General features: G+C 48.1%; 1 protein-coding gene across 1 annotated transcript; it reads right to left on the bottom strand.

Moving 5' to 3' along the window:
• Positions 1-2,783: 2,783 nt before the first annotated feature.
• Positions 2,784-15,343, bottom strand: LOC122487532 (histone H1.8). Its single transcript, XM_043588191.1, has 5 exons — positions 14,701-15,343; positions 6,749-7,008; positions 4,646-5,009; positions 3,486-3,547; positions 2,784-3,168 (listed from the first exon to the last, which is right to left on the bottom strand). Exons 1-5 carry the CDS (start codon positions 15,071-15,073, stop codon positions 2,920-2,922), a joined length of 1,308 nt encoding a protein of 435 aa, XP_043444126.1. The 5' UTR covers positions 15,074-15,343; the 3' UTR covers positions 2,784-2,919.
• Positions 15,344-17,521: the final 2,178 nt, after the last annotated feature.

Genomic DNA, 17,521 nt, shown 5'->3' with positions numbered 1-17,521 from the left:
CACAGTTCTTATCTGGGGCCCTGAAGACTTGCCTTGCAGCCTCAGGAGTGTCTTCGCTGTCCGAGGGTCATGGGAGGTGGAGACCTTCAGCGCAGTGTCCTCAAGCGGGGAGGAGACTCGTCCGTGTCTCACGGGTACTGGATGCTGCCCGGCCTCTGCCAGGCCAGGAATGCTAACCCGCTCCTAGCTCATGGAGTTGTGAGGCTCCGGAATGCCGCCCCAGAGCCTGGCCGGGTGCCTCCCACAACCCCCTGCCAAACCATGAAAGGAGCAGAGGCACAACCAGACCCTCTCCAAGGAAAGTGCTGGCCCAGCCCCTGCCATCTGCTCAAAGTACCCTCGGGGCCCTGCCGGCAGCCACACTACAGATACCCCAGGGAGGCTGTCAGCACAGCTAGAAAAAGCCTCATGTGGGATTCGAGGAAGGAGGGTAGGGTTTTGAAAGAGCAGGGACAGGAAGGGAACTGCCTCATGCCCCATGCTGGCCTGCCTCAGTTTCCCTTTGACTCCCATCTGCCCTCTTTCCCAATTCCTGTCCAGTTTACCTCCCTCTCCCTTCTAACTCACCCATTCTTTCTCTGCCCTGCCTGTGCTCAGTGGTCACCACTTTGACCACCTCTCTGCAGCCTCCTGCCCGAACCAAGTCCTCACCCCAGGAAATTGTCACTGTCGAGTTACCAGGCTGTGTGGACCCCAAACTGTAGACTCATCAGTGACCCCTTTCTTACATCCAACCCTTCAGCAAATTCCATGCACCTGTCTTAAACTTTTACCCAGAATCCACTACTTCTAAGCCCTCCCCTCACCTGGACCCCTGCTGCAGGAGCCGGCCTCCCACTGCTGCCCCTGTCCCCTGCTGTCACTCTGCTGCTCAGGACCCTCTAATGGCTCCTCCTCACAATTACAACAAAAACCAACGAAACCCAAAGTTCTTACCCTGGTTTACAAGGCCCTTCCTGGTCTAGCCCTGGTCTACCCTGCAGTCCTTGTCATGGTTATCTATTGCCACATAACAAACCACCCCAATGCTCAGGGGCTTAAAACAACAGCATTTATTTACAGTGGTTCCCCCTTCTCTGCGGGGGATGCATTTCAAGACCTCCAGTGGATGCCTGAAACTGCACAGTATGAACCCTATATATACTGTGTACCTTTCTAGACGTACATTCCCTTGATAAAGTGTAATTTATAAAGTAGGCACAGTAAGAGATCAACAAGTAATAACAGAGCCATTATAATACTATACTATGATAAGAATTATGTGAATGTTGTCTCTCGAAATAACTTCTTGTGATGATGGGAGATGATAAAAGGCCCATGTGGTGAGATTAAGTCAGCGAATGACGTAGGCACCCTGACGTGGCATGAGATTACTATCGACCTTCAGCTAATAGGTCAGAAAGATCACCTGTCTCCGGAGCATGGATGACCACAGGTAAATGAAACCACACAAAGCGAAAGCACAGATAAGGGGACACTACTGTCCATTGCCTGTGCATCTGCAATTGGGACAGGGTTCGGCCATGGTGTCAACTGAGGCAGCTAACTACAGCCAGAAGTTCTGGATCCAAGGGGGCACACTCCTACGACTGGCAAACTGGTCAGGGATTGCAGCTGGGGCTGAAAACTGGGATACCTCTGTTCCTTTCCACCGGCTTCTTGGGCTTTCCCACAGCATTGTGGTGGAGTTCTAAGAGCAACTACCAAAACCAAAACCAAAACCAAAACCAACACTACACACAGGGAGTAGGAGCTGCCAGTCTCTTAAGATCTGGGCCCAGAAAGCATCATAATGTCCTTTCCACTATATTCTACTGTTCAAGCAATCACAGAGCCCAGATTTAAAGGGCAGGGACGTAGTCTCCACCTCTCCATGGGAAGAGTCTCACAAATGTCACAGCACCCTGGACCTCATCTCCCATTACTGCCCCCTCATTGGACTTGAGCCACACGGACCTTCCTCCAGCTCTTTGAGCCTGTCAAGCATGCTCCCACCGCCGGGCCTTTGCTTCTCCCCTCCTTCTGCTGATTATAACAGGGCACTGCTAGGCATTGAATCGTCTCTGGCTGCTCTCAGCAACTCAAACCCACCTCTCTGCAGCCAGAGGGCTCTTTCTTTTTTTTATTTTTATTTTATTTATTTATTTTTTTAATTTTTTTTTTCAACGTTTATTTTATTTTTGGGACAGAGAGAGACAGAGCATGAACGGGGGAGGGGCAGAGAGAGAGGGAGACACAGAATCGGAAACAGGCTCCAGGCTCTGAGTCATCAGCCCAGAGCCTGACGCGGGGCTCGAACTCACGGACCGCGAGATCGTGACCTGGCTGAAGTCGGACGCTTAACCGACTGCGCCACCCAGGCGCCCCTGGAGGGCTCTTTCTAAACACATACCACTTTAGTCTCCCCCCCTTGCCTATAACCCTCCCTGGTACTCCACTGCCCCCAGGAGAAAGTCTACCTTCTCTCGTCTCCCCCAACCCTCACCCTTACCCCCACCTCATGCTCCTCTCAGAGCCACAAAACCCTTCCTTCTACCACAATGTCCAGCCCCACCTCACATGCTGGGTCCTCTGCCTGCAGCATCCTTCCCCTCAGCTGTCTCCTGCTCATCCTTTAAGACCAAAAGCTGCCTCCTCCAGGAAGCAGTCCCAGATGTCAGGCTGGGTTTAACACCCTTTCTGTGCCTCCACAGGCCTTGAACCCTTTACATTGTACAACCTGTCTCCCTGCAGGGCAGGAGTTCCTACCTGGGCCCAAGCCCCAGATGGCCAAATCCTTGGACTTCAGCCTCTCCTCACACCAATTTGTGAGGGGAAAAACACCTTTATTGATAAATAGGTTACAATGAAATAAATAGAGTAATGGTTTTTTGGGAAATAAAAACTTGAGCAGAATCTCAGTCTCTCTCCACCCCAGCTCTAGCTTTCAGCTTCTGTTTTCTTACTGGCCAGTTTGGACGACGAAGCCTTGGTGGGCATGCCGGGCTTTCTCGGGCCCTTGGGGGCCCCCGTCTTCCTGGCCAGGGGTGCAGGCACTGTCTTAGACCCACTGGCCCTAGGAGGAGCAGTGGCCTTGGCTTTGGGCCCCACCTTGGCCCCACAGGCAACAACTTCTTTAAGGACCTTGTTTTCTTTCTTTTTGGCTGGAGAAGCAACACTATTCTTGTCCTATAAGAAAGCAAACCAGGGGCAAGATGACAGAGCCGGGCAGAGTTCACACATAGCTCAGAACCCATGAGAATAGGGCTGAAATCCCAGCTCCGGGTGGCTTTAGACAAGGGACCCCGCCTCTCTAAGCCTGTCTCTTACTTGTGAAGCGGGGAGAATGATCCTCAGAGCACTAGAGGGCCGGACAAAAGTCAGTGAACTGGGCTTTGTACAAAAGCAAATTACCCCCTGCCCCACGGTCCCTTCCAGTGGGACACCCATGCTCTGGCCTGCTCAGCGCAGAGACCCAGACCAGGGGAGTCATGCAGGCACCTTACCTTGGGGACCGTTGATTTTGAATTCTGACTCCCAGCTTTTGTTTTCCTGTGGGCCTCGCCATCTGTCAGAGAGTGAGGGAGGGAATGTGGGAAGGACCCCTTTCAGGAGGAGCTGCTGGTGGGCAGAAGGTTCAGAGACCCCTGTCCTCACCTTGTCACTTACAGGCTCTGTGACCTGGGGCAAATTGTTTCACCACTCTGAGCCTGGGTGCTCTAGTCTGCAAACTAGGGATAACAACATCTCTCATGGGTTGGCGGGGTGGGTGGGGGGAGGGTGCGGCGGGATTGACTGGACTGTGGAAGACCATCCCTCACCCTCAGCAAGGCACCAAGCAGACACCCCCTACTCTGCACTCACTCACAATAAAGACCCCTGACAGGTCTTTATTAGCCTCTAGTCTTTAGTCTGTCTTCCACATGGCAGCTGTGAAACATTTTTAAAAATACCCTGGGAGTGCCTGGGTGGCTCAGTCAGTTGAGTGTCCAATTTCTGCTCAGGTCATGATCTCACAGTTCATGAGTTCGAGCCCCACGTCGGGCTCTGTGCTGACAGCTCAGAGCCTGGAGCCTGCTTTGGATTCTGTGTCTCCCTCGCTGTCTGCCCCTCCCCCGCTTACACTCTTTCTCTCTCAACAATAAATAAACGTTAAAAAAATTTTTTTAAATACACACATACATACATATGTACATAAATAAAACAATACCCTGTACCCTAGCTGTTCCCCAAAGTCCTTCCATGGCTATTGCTTGTCCTCCAGATACAGTCCGGACTCCCAGCTGCCCTTCACAGTCTTTCCCTTCTGCTTCTCATGCTGCACATCGAACTATATGCACTTCTTCAAAATCTCTACCCTCTTCATGCCTCTGGGCCTTTGCGCAGCCTGTTGTCCTCCCTGGGACACCTCCTCCAGGAAGCTTCCCCTGATTCCTCTCAGAGGAGTCAGGCTCCTCCTCTCTCTGGGTTCTCCCTTCCCTAAGCCTACCCTCCACAGCTACCATGGGTTCTCCAACTCTCCAGGTCAAGACAAGCACTCAGGCACATTTACTAGATAAGGAATCCCCTCCCCAGAGCAGGCCTCTCCCTCCGTCCTACCTCACATCCAATGGCTGTCACAAATCCCTGTGCCCAGGCCCTCCTCTCACCCCACTCACACACCTACCTTGGTTGCTCCTTCTGCCTTTGACCTTTGACTTTCCTCTTGGGCCAGTGGCACTGGGAAGGTCCTGCGTGGCCTTGTCTGGCTGTTGGGAGGCCTTCTTGGCCTCACTCAGTCTTGCCTCTTGGTCTTTGGTCTGGCTGCCCTTCTTGGGAGCCTTCTCCTTGGCTGCATCCAGTTTGGTAGGACCTGTCCTCGCCTCTCTTGGCTTCTTGGGTCCCCTTTTCACCTCGCCTGGGTTGGGAGGGTCCTTCTTTGCCTCCCTTGGTTTTTTGGGACCCTTCTCCTTGGCCTCACCAGGTTTCCTGGGGGCTGTCATGGCGGATGTCTTCCTAGATTGGGCTTTCCTTTTGTGCTTGGGAACTAACTGGTAGAGGAGAGAGTGGGGTAGAATGGAGAGCAGGAGGTCTCAGGGTCTCATACCCCTACATCCCACAAGAGGCTCAGAGAGAATGCCTTGTTCCAAAAGAGGGAGGGGGCAGAGAAGGTGGTCAGGGGCATGGGGAGCAGGACCACGGCCAAAATGCCTGAGGCCGAAGACACATTCTATCCCTGCACTACTCTTCCAGGGAGGGGTGTGGCCATTTAGGAGTTGGGGGACCTGAGTCTCCTAGACCCACCTTAGGCTCTCTTCCCTCCTGCCCAGGTGGGTGTCAGGAGGGTGCAGGCGGGCTCCCCTACCCTGGACCTGAAGTCTCAAAGTCAGGCTCCTGGGAGTAAATCGCACAGCACCGACCAGGAGCCCGGACTCTAGTCCTCTGAGATGCTAATTCATGAATCTCCCATCCATGACCTCCCAACCCACACATTTTCCCATCTCTGTGGCTCTGACTCTCCTTCCTGTCCCCCACCTCATGCCTCACACCTCCATGCCTCCCTGCCGCTTCCTTTCTCCCCCTTGGGTGGACCTTCCAAGTCTGATAGCTCAGAGTTCCTAACTTCCTGTGCAACTCAGGAAGTCTTCTCTTTTCCCAGTGGCCTCAGTCTTCCCATCTTTACAATGGGGCCTTCAGGGAGTGAGTGACCAGTAGGCAGTTGGGGAGGCTCTTGGCAAACAGGTGGTCTCTGTCCTTCTAGAGCCTGCCTCTAAGGACATTCCTCCCTTTGCCCCCCAAATCTTATGGCTCCCCATTACCGTGAAGACCAGAAACAGATCCCCTCTCAGCATACACACATTTCTAACTACATGACACACCAGGCTTCCTTCCCTGCCTCCTCCCCTCCCTCAGCCCACTTCCCTGACTAGCTCCCAGGCCCTGCAGCCTAACCCAGCCACATGCAACCCCAGTGCCCCTGTATTGCTCCCCTTCCCCATACCCTATGCACCTGGCCTTGGCATGGCTTGTATCCAAGCTCTGACCTCCACACAGGAGTTCTATGAGGGACTTCCTGTCCTCAGCCACCTACAGGGACTGGAACATGGTATGCTGAGAAAATCCCACAGTGTTCTACAGTTACTGTTAGAGCAACTGCCACGTGCTGGGGCCCAGCAATGATAAGACAGACCCCATATCTGGGTCCCTGAGATTTTCCTGGTGGCACCATGCTGGGGCTTGATTTTATGCCAAATCTGCCCTCAGCTCTGGGTGTGCCTGGATGGCCCCCCTCTGGGACCCTCCCCTTTGAAAGAGGAGGATGTGATGGCCCAGGGAGGTGCCAGCCCTGGTTTGGAGACCTGGGGTTTGGAGCCAGTGAGCATGGGGAACACATCCAACAGTGACCTTCTAGAGCCCATGGTTGGGTGTGCCTTGTCCGTGGTGAAGAATTCCAGGAAGGGGCTCTTCCAAGGACCCAGAAATGAACACAGCTGAGACGGTCCCTGGTCACTGAACACACCTGATGGGGAATGAAGGTGGACACAGCAGGGACTTAGGCCCTGTGGGGGTCTTAGATGGGGCAGGGCCCTAGCCTTCCTGGAGGAGAAGGTACCTCTGAGAAGACACAGGAAAAACACAGAGAGAAGACAGGAGGAGAAAGGCCTCTTGGCAGGGGAACAGCACACAGAGGCCAGGGAGGAGGAGCTGGGACTGAAGCTCTGACCCTGGGGCCCAGCTCCCCCACACTGTGACCTCCCTCAACCCCATTCCCCAGCCCAAGCAGGCTCACTTTGAAGCTGCCAGTGGCTCCCCTGGCCTTGGAGTTGGTGGGCCTGACCAGGAGGCCACGGTGCATGCCGGTGGCCAGGGCCTGCTTCAGCAGGTACTTGAGCCGGAGGACATCCACCGTTGGGTACTTCTGCAGGATGTAAACCTTGATGGCCGCCACCGAGGTGCCCCGGCGCTGCTCTCCGGCCTGCAGCGCCTCCAGAACCATGCGCAGCACGGGAGGGTGACGGCGTGGCCCTCGGATGCCACTATGGCTCGGGCCTACGGATGGACGGCAGGACGTCACCCAGAGCCCAGGCCACCCTCAGTCCCAATCAGTAACACACATGCCTGGCAGAGCACCCGCCAGGCACCAGCCAGGCCCCGCAGTGGGTGGGCAAGGGACCTGGGGGATCAAAGGCAGCCCTAGTCAGCACTACTGCCCACCGGGCAGTGAGCCTTGAGGGCAGGGAGTGCTGCTCGTCTGGACACTGTCTCCCAGTGACTGACATAGGGCTGGGCACACACCAGGAGCTCCATAAAGATTCACTGAAAGAATTAAATAGTCCTTTTAGAAAACAAAATCCTTTTAGAAAACCAAAGCTTTGCACAGCTGAGGAAACCATCACAGAATGAAAAGGCAGCCTACTGGAAGGGAGAAGATATTTGCAAATGATATACCTGACAAAGGGTTAATATCCAAAATATATAAAGAACTCCTACAACCCAATAACAAAAAAAAAAACAAAACAAAACCCAAACTGATTAAAAAAGGGCAGAGGACTTGAATAGACATTTTCTCCAATGACATACAAATGGCCAACATGAAAAGATGCTCAACATCACTGATCATCAGGGAAGTACAAATCAAAACCACAATGAGATAGCACCTCACACCTGTCAGAATGGCTAAAATTAAAGCTAAGTATTGGCAAAGATGTGGAGAAAAAGAAACCATCATGCACTGTGGGGGGGAATGCAAACTTGTACAGCCTCTATGGAAAGCAGTATGGAGGTTCCTCAAATGTTATTCCACTTCTGGGTATTTAGCTGAAGGAAACAAAAACACTAGTTCAGAAAGATACATGCATCCCTACGTTCATTGTAGCATTATTTGCAGTAGTCAAGATATGGAAGCAACCTATATCCATGAAGAGATGAATGGATTAAAGAAAATATGGTATATAGATACAGTGGGCTATTACTCAGCCCTAATCTTGTCATTTGCAACAACATGGATAGACCTAGAAGGTATTATGTTTAAGTGAAATAAGTCAGAGCACGACAAAGACTGTATGAATTCACCTTCATGTGGAAAATAAAAAAATTAAACAAAACAAAATGGAAACAGACTCAAATACAGAGAACAAACTGGTGGTTGCCAGAGGGGAGCAGGGAAATGGATGAACTAGGTGAAGGGATTAAGAGGTATAAACGGCCAGTAATGAAATAAATAAATCATGGGGGTGTAATGTACAGCATAGAAAATATGGTCAATAATACTGTGATAACTTTGTGCAGTAACAGAGGATAATTACACTTGTCATGGTAAGCACTTCATAATGCATATAAATAACTAGGTTAAACTAATAAAATATTGTATATCAATTAAAAATTGTTTTTGTTTTAATTTTTTTATGTTTATTTCTGAGACAGAGAGACAGAGCATGAGTGGGGGAGGGGCAGAGAGAGAGGGAGACACAGAATCAGAAGCAGCCTCCAGGCTCTGAGCTGTCAGCACAGAGCCTGATGCGGGGCTGAAACTCACAAACCGTGAGATCATGACCTGAGCCAAAGTTGGTCGCTCAACCAACTGAGACACCCAGGCATCCCACAATTAAAAATTGTTTTAAAAAATTAAAGATAAATGCTGGGTTATTTATAGATGAAATGATAAGTCTGGCATTTGCTTTGAAATAACACAGTAGGTGAAATAAGAGTAGCCATGAGCTGGTGAGTGTTGAAGCTGGATGATGGGCACATAGGGAAGGGAGTGGTGTGGGTGGTAGATGGGAGCCACTATACCACTCTGTCTACTTCTGCATGCATTTGAAAGTTTTCATAAATAAAAGCTATAGGAGAATTGCACTTCTAGGTATGTATACTTCAGATAAATGAAAACATATGTTCAAATGAAAATTTGTACATGAACATTCATAACGTTATTTACAATAGCCACAAAGTAACAACCCAAATGTCCATAAACTAATGAATTGAATAAACAGAGCATGGTTTTAACCATGAAGTGGAATATCATCCAGCCAAAAGAAGGAATGAAGTACTTCCTCGGAAACATGCTGGTATAAGAATCCAGTCACAAAAAGTCGCATACTATAGGATTTCATTTACAGGAAATGTCCTGAATGAGACAATCCTAGAGAGTAGATTAGTGGTTGCCAGGGACTGGGGATGGTGGGTGGGTAAGGGCAGAACTGTATTGGGCACAGGTTTTCTTTTTGAGGGCACGAAAAAATTCTAAAATTGCCTGTGGAGAGAAACACACAGCAGTGAATATACTAACAGCCACTGTACCCTTTAAATGGGTGAATTGTATGGTACATGAATTATGGAGATATCTCAATTAGCTGTGATATTTTAAGTTGCCAAAGAAAATAGGATCAAGGGGGTGAGAAGCTGTCAGTCACTATAAGGTGCATAAAAGTGGCTTAATATGAAACCTGATTTAAATGTGATTAGAAATGTTGGTTTCTGAATGATAACACTACAGACCAAAACCTCTGGGATGCAGCAAAGGCAGTCATAAGAGGGAAGTATATAACAGTCCAGGCCTCCCTAAAGAAGAAAAAAAGTTCCCAGATACACAACCTAACCTTACACCTTAAAGAGCTGGAAAAAGAACACCACATAAAACCCAAAACCAACAGCAGATGGGAAATAATAAAGATTAGAGCAGAAATCAATGCTATCAAGACCAAAAAAAAACCCAAAAAAACAAAAAAACCCCAACAACAACCAATAGAACAGATCAATGAAACCAGAAGCTCGTTCTTTGAAAGAATTAACAAAATTGATAAACCACTAACTAGTTTTATCAACAAGAAAAAGGAAAGAACCCAAATAAATAAAGTTAAGGATGAAAGAGACATCACAACCAACACAGCAGAAATACAAACAATAAGAGAATATTATGAGCAATTATATGCCCATAAAATGGGTAATCTGGAAGAAATGGACAAATTCCCAGAAACATATAAGTACCAAAACTGAAACAGGAAGAAATAGAAAATTTGAACAGACCCATAACCAGTAAAGAAATTGAATTAGTAATCAAAAATCTCCCAAAAAACAAGACTCCAGGGCCAGATGGCTTCCAAGGGAATTCTACCAAACATTTAAGGAAGAGTGAACACCTATTCTCTTGAAACTGTTCCAAAAAAAATAGAAATGGAACAAAAAATTCCAAACTCATTCTATGAAGCCAGCATTACCTTGACTCCAAACTGAAGACCCCACTAAAAAGGAGAACTATAGACCCATTTCCCTGATGAACATGGATGCAAAAATCCTCAACAAGATATAGCCAACCAGATCCAACAATACATTAAAAAAATTATTCACTACGACCAAGTGGGATTTATACCCGTGATGCAGGGCTGGTTCAATATCCGTAAAACACTCAAAGTGATTCATCACATCAATAAAAGAAAGGACAAGAACCACGTGATCCTCTCAATAGATGCAGAGAAAGCATTTGACAAAATACAGCATTCTTTCTTGATAAAAACCCTCAAGAATGTCTGTCAAGAAAGTAGGGATAGAATGATCGTATCTCAAGATCATAAAAGCCATATATGAAAGACCCAATGCTAATATCATCTTCAATGGGGAAAAACTGGGAGCTTTCCCCCCAGGGTCAGGAACAAGACAGGGATGTCCACTCTTGCCACTGTTATTCAACATAGTATTGGAAGTCTTAGCCTCAGCCATCAGACAACACAAAGGAATAAAAGGCATCCAAATTGGCCAAGAGGAGGTCAAACTTTCACTCTTCACAGATGACATTATACTCTATATGGAAAACCCAAAAGATTCCACCAAAAAACTGCTAGAACTGATCCATGAATTCAGCAAAGTTTCAGGATACAAAATAAATGCACAGAAATCAGTTGCATTCCTATACACCAACCATGAAGCAACAGAAAGAGAAATCAAAGAATCGATCCCATTTACAATTGCACCAAAAACACATAAAATACCTAGGAATAAATCTAACCAAAGAGATAAAAAATCTATATGCTGAAAACTATAGAAAGCTTAGGAAAGAAATTGAAGAAGGCGCGCGCACACACACACACACACACACACACACACACACACACAGGAAGATATCCATGCTCCTGGATAGGAATAACAAATATTGTTAAAATGTCAATACTACCCAAAGCAATCTACATATTTAATGCAATCCCTACCAAAATAACACCAGCATTCTTCACAGAACTAGAACAAACAATCCTAAAGTTTGTATGGAACCAGAAAAGATCCTGAATAGCCAAAACAATCTTGAAAAAGAAAACCAAAGCAGGAGGCATCACAATCCCAGACTTAAAGCTGTATTACAAAGCTGTAATCATCATGACAGTATGGTACTGGCACAAAAACAGACACTCAGATCAATGGAACAGAATCAATAACCCAGAAATGGGTCCACAAGTGTATGGCCCACTAATCTTCAACTAAGCAGGAAAAATATCCAATGAAATAAAGACAGTCTCTTTAGCAAATGATGCTGGGAAAACCGGACAGCAACAGGCAGAAAAATGAACCTGGATCATTTTTTTACACCAGACACAAAAATAAACTCAAAATGGATGAAAGACCTAAATGTAAGATAGGCAGCCATCAAAATCCTCGAGGAGAAAGCAGGCAAACACCTCTTTTTTTTTTTTTATTAAAATTTTTTTTTCAACGTGTATTTATTTTTGGGACAGAAAGAGACAGAGCATGAACGGGGGACGGGCAGAGAGAGAGGGAGACACAGAATCGGAAACAGGCTCCAGGCTCCGAGCCGTCAGCCCAGAGCCTGACGCGGGGCTCGAACTCACGGACTGCGAGATCATGACCTGGCTGAAGTCGGACGCTTAACCGACTGCGCCACCCAGGCGCCCCGCAAACACCTCTTTGACCTCAGCCGCAGCAACTTCTTACTCAACACGTCTCTGGAGGCAAGGGAAACAAAAGCAAAAATGAACTATTGGGACCTCATCAAAAGAAAAAGCTTCTGCACAGCGCAGCGAAGGAAACAATCAGCCAAACTAAAAGGCAACCGACAGAATGGGAGAAGATATTTGCAAATAACATATCAGATAAAGGGTTAGTATTCAAAATCTATAAAGAACTTATCCAACTCAACACCCAAAAAACAAATAATCCAGTGAAGAAATGGGCAAAAGACATGAATAGACACTTCTCCAAAGAAGACATCCAGATGGCCAACTGACATACTAAAAAATGCTCAACATCACTCATCATCAGGTAAATACAAATCAAAACCACAATGAGATACCACCTCACACCTGTCAGAATGGCTAACATTAACAACTCAGGCAACAACAGATGTTGGCGAGGATGTGGAGAAGGAGGATCTCTCTTGCACTACTGGTGGGAATGCAAACTGGGGCAGCCACTCTGGAAAACAGTATGGAGGTTCCTGAAGAAACTAAAAATAGAGCTACCCTATGGCCCAGCAATTGCACTACTAGGCATTTATCCAAGGGATACAGGGATGCTGTTTGGAAGGGGCACATGCACCCCCATGTTTATAGCAGCACTATCAACAATAGCCAAAGTATGGAAAGAGCCCAAATGTCCATCAACTGATGAATGAATAAAGAAGATGTGGTATATATATACAATGGAGTATTACTCGGCAATCAAAAAGAATGAAATCTTGCCATCTGCAACTACATGGATGGAACTAGAGGGTATTATGCTAAGCAAAATTAGACAACGCCAAATATCATATGACTGCACTCATAAGACTTTAAGACACAGAACAGATGAACACAAGGGAAGGAAAGCAAAAATAATATAAAAACAGGGAGGGGGACAAAAACATAAGAGACTCTTAAATATGGAGAACAAACAGAGGGTTACTGGAGGGGTTGTGGGAGGGGGGATGGGCTAAATGGGTAAGGGGTATTAAGGAATCTACTCCTGAAATCATTGTTGCACCATATGCTAACTAACTTGGATGTAAATTTAAAAAATAAATTAAATTAAAAAAAATAAAGAAATGTTGGTTTCTGATCAATTTGCAAAACTTAAAGACTTTTTAAAGAGAATCAGTTAGTTAAATACACATAAATATATAATTTTCCCCCCAACACATATCGAAGTAGAAAAAAAAAAAAAACAAACAACACAGCCAGAGACTCTAGATGTCAAGCAAACGTAGAGACCTAATCCAATTCAACCATTGCTGTCTCCTGGCCACGAAGAGCCCAGTGTCTGGGAATATTCATTTTGGGGCCAAAGTTTGTGAATGGGTGGAGTCCCTGGTCAGCCACCTGCAGGACCTTGGGAGTTTCACTCTCTTCTCCTCGCTTCAGTCTTCCCATCTGTGTAGTGGGCATAGAGCCCCTAGGGAATCTGTACCCTCCCAGCTACAGTGTCCTCCAGCCTGGCCTGTGGGAAGTGTTCTAACCCTTCCTCAGCTTCCCCAAACCAGGCCCTATCCCAGGGAGCCACCCCAAGTCTCCTCTGTCCCCAGTCCCTGCGGCTGAATTCAATTCCTTATTACGCATCATTCAATGCCTGCTACATCCTGGGAGGACCAGAAGTCATAGCTTTTCCCCAAACTTGTCCTCCATCTTCTCTCCCCAGGAATGACACCACCACACCTACCCAGACACCCAAGCAAGAACCTGGACGACCTCCTGGACCTCCATACCCTTCCCCACCACACCACTCCACCCCTTCCTTGTGGGATTCTCTCTCCGCCACCCCACCCCGAGGGTCTCAGCCTTCTTCTCATATCCCTCACTTCCTGCTGGCCCTCAGTGTAAGGGTCCAAGGCCCTGGCTGAGGCCTAGGAGGCTACCCCTTCCTGTGATGCCACTCTGCCCCTGGCCAGAGCAGGGCTTGTGAATAACTGGATGTTCCCCCAGTCCCCTCACCTCTGGGCCTCTGCCCATGCTCTTCCTCCTGCCTGGTTGGCCTTTGTCCCCCATGGTCATCAGGTAGTTCTCGCTTTAAGGCCCACACAGCACCATGATTTATATACTTCCCTGACTTTCCAAGCCAGGATGAGCAACTCTGCCGTGTGCTCCAAGGCACCTGGAGCCCACCCTCTAACTTTTCCTCTGAAGGAGTATTTACTCATCCTCAGAATGCTTCCCCTGCTTCACCCTCTTGTCCTGGATGAGGTTTAACCCTCTTTCAGGGGTCGCCTCCTCCAGAGAGCCTTCCTTGATCTCCCAGAGTGGGTCGGCAACTGCTCTGGGTTCCTAGAGCCCTCCGTATTCCTGACATTAAGGCGCATGCCCGATTATCAAATGGGATCTAATCAGTGAGGCAGTCTAGCTCATCAGACTGGGAGCTCCTGGAGGGAATGAACCTATCTATATCCAGAGAAACATTTAGGCATTGTTTGTTGATTGAAACTTGGGATGCAGCCCTGAATTCAAGGCCCGGCTCTGCATCAAATGTAATGTCCCTCCAACTAGCTGCCCTGCAGCTGCGGCCGGCCACCCACCCTCCCCACCAAAAGAAAATGGGCTCCAGCTGGAGAGGCCCCGCTCTGCCCGCTTTCCTGGAGTTGGGCCAGCCTCAGCCCCCAGGCTGTACCTGGCCCTGCTACCTCTGGCATCAGCTCTTCTGCCAAATGAGCAGGTGAAAATTCAAACGGCTTCCAGGATGGGTGCCGGGGCCAGGAGCGGAGGCTGGATGACAGAGGAGGGTCCAGAACATGCAGGGAACCAGCTCACGAGGACCCCACCTCCCTTTGCCTACCTGGCTTTTCAGACTCAGACAGCCCAGATGACCCCACTGCGGAGGTCAAGGATGCTGAAGAGGTGGAGGTGTCACTGGAGGCAATGCTCCCAGGAGCCATTGCACGGGTAGATGCAGACACAGATGCAGGTAGTTGACCCCCTCCCCAGGCATGAGGCTGCCAGTCCTGCCCACTCCTCTTATATATCCACAGCCTGGCCCCACCACTCCAATTAGCCCCTGATTGGGCTGGGAGGCTCTGAGCTGCTGATTGGGGCAGGAGGGCTGGGATGGGGCATTGCAACCCTGCCTGTGTGCCGACACCCCAGCTGAGCCACCCACTCCTGGGTGACTTCATATGAGTCAGTTGACTTCTCTGTGTCTCAGGTCCCATGGCAAAATGATGGGTGTTCAGATGCTTGATCCCTCCTGCACCCTCTGACTCCACGGGGCCTGGAGATGCTGATGGGGAACTGGGCACACCTGGGTTGGGGAGGTGACCACTGAGGCCTCCAATCCCACCTGCCCCAGGGCTGCTCCTGTTCCCAGGCCACTGCTGGCCTTGGTTTCTCAAGAAGTTGGAGGCCCACTGGTGGGGTTTGCCTCTAGCTGACACCCCCAAATCAACCTGTGGCCTCCTTTTGTTTTGTTTTATTTTGTTTTGTTTTATAAGAAAGAATTTTTGGGGCGCCTGGGTGGCACAGTCGGTTAAGCGGCCGACTTCAGCCAGGTCATGATCTCGCGGTCCGTGAGTTCGAGCCCCGCGTCAGGCTCTGGGCTGATGGCTCGGAGCCTGGAGCCGGTTTCCAATTCTGTGTCTCCCTCTCTCTCTGCCCCTCCCCCGTTCATGCTCTGTCTCTCTCTGTCCCAAAAATAAATAAATGTTGAAAAAAAATTAAAAAAAAATACTTATAAGAAAGAATTTTTAAGGGATGAATGAGCAATTTTTAAATAAAATTGCCTAGCAAGTCTCCACAAATAAGGATAACCATTGATAAAATGGACAAAGAATATGAATAGGCAATTCACCGGAAAGGCTGATAATAAACCCAAGAAAATATTCTCGACCTCCTTGGCATTCAGGAAAATTCAAATTGAAACAATGATGAGATACTAGCTCCCCATCAAATTGACTAAAATTGAAGACAGCGTAGGCAAGGATGCAGGGAGCCTGGCCCTCAGTGCCTCTGCTAAGGGTGTAAATTGGGGTGCAGTCTGCTTTGGAAAGGTATTCCCTTGAACTCAGCAATTGCACTTCTCTGTCCTAGAAGTGCAGTAGTCAGAAAAGAAACAATTGCTACATTATTTAGAAAAGAAAAAAAAAAAAGAGAACTTCCACATGAATCACTGGAGGCTTGACTGAACTACTCCCTTCTGCAGAAAACTCTGCAGCCATTTGAAATGATGAGGTGAATTAAAACAAGGATGAGGTGGTTATTGCACACCTGGTAGAATGACAGATATTTAAATTAGATCTATAGATTCTGAGTGTCCAGCACATGAAGAAACACATAGCCACTGGAGGGTAAGCTGGTAGCCACTCTAGAAAGCAATGCAGTGACATCGAACATAACTAAAGATAGATTCACACCCCCCCATGGCACTGTGGGTATAAATCTGAGAGAAACCCTTACACCAATAAAGATCCTTGCTGCAATCCCAGCAAAAATTCAAAACAACCTAACTACCCACCAAAAGAAAAGCAGATAAATAAACTGTGGTCTAGTCACATGGTGGAGTAGTATAGAGCAGTGAAAATGAACGAACCAGAGGGGCTCCTGACTGGCTCAGTCAGTGGAGCATATGCAACTTGTGATCTCGGGGTTGTGAGTCTGAGCTCCATATTGGGCATAGAGACAGAAGGAAAGAAGAAAATACATAAATAAATAGATGAATGAGGGAATGAAAATGAACCACAATGTGTCCGTGGAATATGCGCCCCCTTTCTGAGAAGAAAGAATTTGTGTCTGTGCAAGTATATGTGTGTGTGATGTGCATGCAAGTGAAGGCATAGAAGAAGGTCTGAAAGGATTCACACCAAGGTAATAGCATTGGTTACCTCTGAGGAGGGTGTAGGAGTTGGAGGGACAGGTTTAAAACAAACTTCCCATTCTTCCTTCCTTCCTTCCTTCCTTCCTTTATTGTTGGGATTTTTCCAGGGACTCTCCAGCACCAGAGTCTGGATTGAGAGAGGTGATGGCCATCAAAGTGTTCTAAAGTGAAATCAGAGATCACTCCTCTCCTGCCTAGCACCCTTCATAGCTCCCTACTGTCTATGTGTGGAGGCTTGACCTCTTTTGTCCTGCTTATGGAGCCCCTTTCTCCCTAGAGGCCCACAGTCCAACCTCTGTGACTCTTGGAATGAGCTAGATGTTGAGAGCTGGGCTTTCTTCTGTGTTTCCTTTGTGTGTGTGTTAGATGGATGCATAAATGTCCCCAATTTCTCACCCGTGCCCATATCCATGTCCATTTGCATGCAACTTTGCAGCTCCTCTCACACTCTTTATTTTTTTTTTATTTAAAAAAAATTTTTTTTTCAACGTTTATTTATTTTTGGGACAGAGAGAGACAGAGCATGAATGGGGGAGGGGCAGAGAGAGAGGGAGACACAGAATCGGAAACAGGCTCCAGGCTCTGAGCCATCAGCCCAGAGCCTGACGCGGGGCTCGAACTCCGGGACCGCGAGATCGTGACCTGGCTGAAGTCGGACGCTTAACCGACTGCGCCACCCAGGCGCCCCTCCTCTCACACTCTTTAAATATGAGCTGACCTTGTGACTTGCTTTGACCAACAGGATATGGTGGAAGTGATGCCATGGCAGTCCCAATCCTGGCTAGCCCAC

The sequence above is a fragment of the Prionailurus bengalensis genome, chromosome A2, assembly GCF_016509475.1.
Source record: "Prionailurus bengalensis isolate Pbe53 chromosome A2, Fcat_Pben_1.1_paternal_pri, whole genome shotgun sequence".
NCBI classification, from domain to species: domain Eukaryota; kingdom Metazoa; phylum Chordata; class Mammalia; order Carnivora; family Felidae; genus Prionailurus; species Prionailurus bengalensis.
Note: the sequence above shows the minus strand (reverse complement) of the source record. Positions and strands in the feature narration are given on the sequence as shown.

Excerpts from the sequence above, each read along its gene's own strand:
- LOC122487532 (XM_043588191.1), bottom strand. The coding sequence starts at position 15,073 with ATGGGACCTGAGACACAGAGAAGTCAACTGACTCATATGAAGTCACCC. Across the intron at positions 7,009-14,700 it reads GTCTGAGTCTGAAAAGCCAG|GCCCGAGCCATAGTGGCATC; the intron begins GTAGGCAAAGGG and ends GTCCATCCGTAG. Across the intron at positions 5,010-6,748 it reads GAGCCACTGGCAGCTTCAAA|TTAGTTCCCAAGCACAAAAG; the intron begins GTGAGCCTGCTT and ends CTCCTCTACCAG.